This window comes from Hemibagrus wyckioides, linkage group LG18, assembly GCF_019097595.1.
Source record: "Hemibagrus wyckioides isolate EC202008001 linkage group LG18, SWU_Hwy_1.0, whole genome shotgun sequence".
NCBI classification, from domain to species: domain Eukaryota; kingdom Metazoa; phylum Chordata; class Actinopteri; order Siluriformes; family Bagridae; genus Hemibagrus; species Hemibagrus wyckioides.
This window is the reverse complement of record NC_080727.1, coordinates 19,165,955-19,170,976: the sequence shown is the minus strand read 5'-3', so window position 1 is coordinate 19,170,976 and position 5,022 is coordinate 19,165,955. Positions and strand designations below refer to the sequence as shown.

Below are 5,022 nucleotides of genomic sequence, written 5' to 3'. Positions count from 1 at the left end.
TGGTGGAAACAGGAGAGTTGAGGTGCACATTTAATTCTGCAGTGAGTTGGGCAGCTGTGGTTTTATGTTTTTTGGATACAATCCGGGTTAGCACTCGGACATCCCTTTCAGCTCTTGCGTCCACAGTTACTCCTGTTGGATGTGGTTCGTCCTTCTTGGTGGTATGCTGACATTATCCTGGATACCGTGGCTCTTGATACATCACAAAGACTTGCTGTCTTAGTCACAGATGCGCCAGTGAGACGTGCACCAACAATTTGTCCTCTTTTGAACTCTGATATGTCACCCATAATGTTGTGTGCATTGCAATATTTTAAGCAAAACTATGCTATTACTCTGCTAATTAAACCTTCACACACTGCTCTTACTGGTGGAATGTGCAATCAATGAAGATTGGCCACCAGGCTGGTCAAATTTAGCCATGAAACCTCCAACACTAAATTGGCCAGTGTTTCAGTTTCATTGTCCAACCCCTGTATGTGACAGGCATGAAAGAGTCTGGAGATGTTGTGGGGAACTTTATGCTGCTTGTAACATCATCCAGCATGACTAGTTTGGTGGTGGGTCAGTGATGGTCGGGGGAGGAATATTTCTGGAGGGTTGCACAGACCTCCACAAGTTAGCCAGCTGTACCTTTACTGCTGTTAGATAGCAGGATGAAATCCTCAGAGCAATTGTCAGACCTTACTTTGGTGCAGTAGGCCCTGGGTTTCATCTGGTGCATGACAATGCCCAGTCTCATGTGGTGAGAGTGTGTAGGCAGTTTCTGTATGACAAAGTCATTGATGTTATTGACTGTCCCTCACATTCCCCAGACCTGAATACAATTATGAACCTCTGGAACAGTATATATCAGAACATTTGAAGTAGCACCAAGGATGGTCCAGTAGCTCACTGATGTCCTGATCCAGGTCTGGGTGGAAATTCTCCAGGAGACCAACTGCCAGCGCATCAGGAACATGCCGAGACATTGTCGAGAGTGCATAGAAGAATGTGGGGTCCACACACACTACTGACTTACATTCTGAGTTGATGTGATGAAATTCATTCACACTGGATCAGACTGTAAATTTTTTTTACCTTGATTTGGGTGTGATTTTGAATCAAGCCCTTAGTGGGATGATTGTTTTGTTGTCCACTGACCACTGACTATTGTCATATTCATGTTCAAAGTAAAGACTTTTAACTTAAAACACTTAAAACAAAATGTCCAGCATTATCAGTGGGCATAAAGAAGGCCACTCTATTTCCTAGATCAGCAGAAAATGAAATGAAAAAAAGGTATATTTTTAAAAGTTTTTTTATTAAGTATATTTAACGTTCCTATTAAAGGAATTATATTATTATATTTGCTTCTTGCAGATGATGTTGTCCTGTTGGCTCCTTTGAGCTAGGACCCATAGTGTGCATTGGGGTGATTTGCAGCCAAGTGTGAAGCGGCTGGGATGAGGATCAGCACCTCCAAATCCGAGGCCATGGTTCTCGATCGGAAATAGGTGGCTTGTCCCCTCCAGATTGGAGGGGTGTTCCTCCCTCAAGTTGAGGAGTTTAAGTATCTCGGGGTCTTGTTTACGAGTGAGGGAAGGATGGAGCGTGAGATAGACAGATGGATCGGTGCAGCAGCAGCAGTAATGTGGTCTATGTACCGGTCTGTTGTGGTGAAGAAGAAGCTGAAGAAGAAGCTCTCGATTTACCAGTCAAAGTTCCTACTCTCACCTATGGTCATGAGCTTTGGGTCATGACCGAAAGTACAAGATCCTGGATACAAGCGGCTGAAATGAGTTTCCTCCGTAGGGTGGTGGGGCTCTTTCTTAGATATAGGGTAAGGAATTCTGTCACCTGGAAAGAGCTCGGAGTAGAGCCGCTGCTCCTCCACATCGAAAGGGGCCAGATGAGGTGGCTCGGGCATCTGTTTCGTATGCCTCCTGGACATCTCCCTGGGGAGGTGTTCTGGGCATGCCCCACCAGGAAGAGATCCTGGGGAAGACCCAGGACATGCTGGAGGGACTATGTCTCTCGGCTGACCTGGGAAAGCCTCGGAATCCCACCAGAAGGGCTGGAGGAAGTGTCTAGCAAGAGGGAAGTCTGGGCATCCCTGCTTAGACTGCTGCCCCCATGACCCGGCTCCGGATAAGCGGAAGACAATGAATGAATGATTATTATATTTGCCCATTACCTTTATTTATTTATTTATTTATTTATTTATTTATTATTACTATTTACATTTGTTTCTTGAACTTCTTCTTCTTATTATTATTATTATATTATTATATACATTATTATTATTATAATTATTATTTCCACTTCCATATTACACCAGACTGGATGCGCTGTAACAGAGGTATCACTAAAGATTTGTCCAACACTATATTTAAACAAATAAACACAATTCCAGATCAAATTCTTCTAATTGTTTCAGGTTTATTAAAACATTTGCGGTTAAAACATTTGCTGTATGTCCAAAGATAAACGAAGACAAACATTTGTAGTATTGTGTTCTATTAGTAAAAAAAAATGATTTCCAAATGCCTTTCCAAATAAATAAAAAAAAAAAAAGTAATTAAAGAAGGTAATAAATGACATGATAGACACATTTCAGAAGAAGAAAAAAAAATGATGATCTACCTGAAGACCACTGATGCTTTAAAAAAAAAGAAAAAAAAAAAAAGACAAGAGCTTTGCATAGTAAATATTGTCTTAATGCTGTTCTCTGCTCTTTATATTATTTTTTGCTTTACCCTAATTTCTTTAACTTTTGCACAGTAATATATTTTATAAGAAAACATCTTTACAGGCAGTATGTATATCTAGTGAAAACCTGAATAAAAATAGCAGACAAGTTAATACTTCATGCAGTGAGGTTGGTGGCTGGTGAGGCACTGACTCTTTCAGTCATATTTACAAATATATGAATTCAGTAGTACAGAGTAGCCTAAATTCACCATTCAGCTGGCTGCTTGCCCATTGATTAATGGTTATTTATGACTTCCTGTTTTCACTGTAAATCCAGTTTTGAGAAATTTGTAAGCTTTTACATAGAATCTTCCATTTGTGATGTCAGAGCGACAGCAGAACAAGCACAAACCCGTGAGCTCACTCACACCCCTTCAGTGAGGCAGAGGCACTGGCTGCCTCACCTCGTGCTTATTCAGTGCAGTTTTATTTCAGATCAGTGAGACTAAATGTTATACACATAAATGAAATACGTTGCCAAGACTATGGAAAGTGAGGATGTATAATATAAGCATCTACCAACATTACAGTATATTGATGACATACAGAGAGATGGCACCAGGCACTCATCTGTATTTAAACAAGAAAAACGCAAATTCAACAATTTTGAATATAAAATGATTGAAATGAATCATACAGAAATTCCATTTATAGCACAGATTACTGGATAAAACTTTATTTAATTTTATTCTTATTTTTTTTTTTTACTTTTCATAAAGCCTTCCCTGACCACACGTCCCTGACTTAATGTCACTTCACAGGGAAGATAAATATATCTTAAATTATAAATGAACATAAATCATAGCTATATATCTTACTGTGGCAGTGTATGACAGTATATAAATTTATCCTTGCTATATATTTTTCTAGCATTTTCCCAGTCATGCTTCAGGCATTGATTACATTTTTCAAACACTGCATTCATATAAACAAATAGAAACAAATATATATTCTGTACTTCCTATTTACTAAATAAGGAAATCATCCTGGAATCACTTTCCTCCTCTGGACAATCTTCTTGAGCCCCTGTCGTATTTCTTTGGTCTGAAGGCCGTATATGACAGGGTTGAGGCTTGTAGGAACAATATGATATGAGATACTGGCCAGATTTCGGAGTTCTTCATAAGCTGAGAAACGGTGCAAAATGAGTATGGTACACCCGCATACAAGGAAAATGAGATACACAATCAGATGGGTGCTGCATGTTTTTATAGCCTTGCTTTTCAGTGTGCTGCTTCGATTTTTATAGCAAATGTATGCAATGTTTAGATAAGTAATGCTGATAGATGATATGGACAGAGCCAAAAGTATGGCAGAAGAAAGCAAGCCATAGATCTGATTAGGTAACACATTCTCACAAGACAGTTTAAACAGAGAAGGATTGTCACAGTAGGGATTTAAGATTACTGAAGTACAGTGAGACAGCCTAATAGTCAGGGCCACAAGAATTATGATTACAATAATAGCAGATACCCACGCTATTACAGATAACATTACAACCATTTTGTTAGTCATTATGGTGTTGTATCTTAACGGGTTACATATGGCCACGTACCTGTCGAAAGCCATGATTATTAATATAGTGTGTGAACTTGTACTCACCAAATGAGCCCCAAAGGCTTGAAGTACACAAGCGACATAGCTGATATACCTTTCAGATTCAGACAGAATGTCTTTAAGTAAACCAGGCAGTACAACAGTGGCACTGAGCGCATCACACACAGGAAGGTTACAGAAAAGAAGGTACATTGGTTTGTGAAGAGCTTTCTCCATTGCTATCATCATGACAATGCCAAGATTAGATACCATAATGAACACATAGATCAAGAAAAGAAGAACGAACACCGGATAAGCCGAGTAACGTGTGACCCGCAATCCTTCGATCTTGAGAATTTCATATCTGTATGAACCGTTTTCCATCGCCACCTTCAAGCCTGTAGAAAACAACAAGCTTTATATTTTAAATGATTCATTTTTCAATACTGTAGTAAATTATCAGAAGTTAAACACCTTATACACCACCTTGAAAGAAATGTGCTGTATTTCACTTTCCACAGCTCATCAGTTACCTGCTGTACCACTGTGGTGGTCTGTGCAACTTTTTATAATCTACAACATCTACTGTTTCCTGGCAACTTTCCGGCATGGCAACTGGAATCTGATAACAAATGGTCAGTTGAGACTTAACAAATATGTCAGATGTTATTGGAGGACATCCACCCAGGGTATTTATATGCATGCAAAACATTTCGAAAGTAAACCTTCGAACCCTTTGTGCTTTGAGAATCG

At 39.3% G+C, this 5,022-nt stretch overlaps 1 protein-coding gene across 1 annotated transcript; it reads right to left on the bottom strand.

Annotated features, from left to right (window-relative positions):
* Window positions 1–3,714: 3,714 nt before the first annotated feature.
* Window positions 3,715–4,653, bottom strand: LOC131369316 (olfactory receptor 4E1-like). Its single transcript, XM_058415887.1, has one exon. The coding sequence runs from the start codon at window positions 4,651–4,653 to the stop codon at window positions 3,715–3,717; it is 939 nt and encodes a 312-aa protein (XP_058271870.1).
* Window positions 4,654–5,022: the final 369 nt, after the last annotated feature.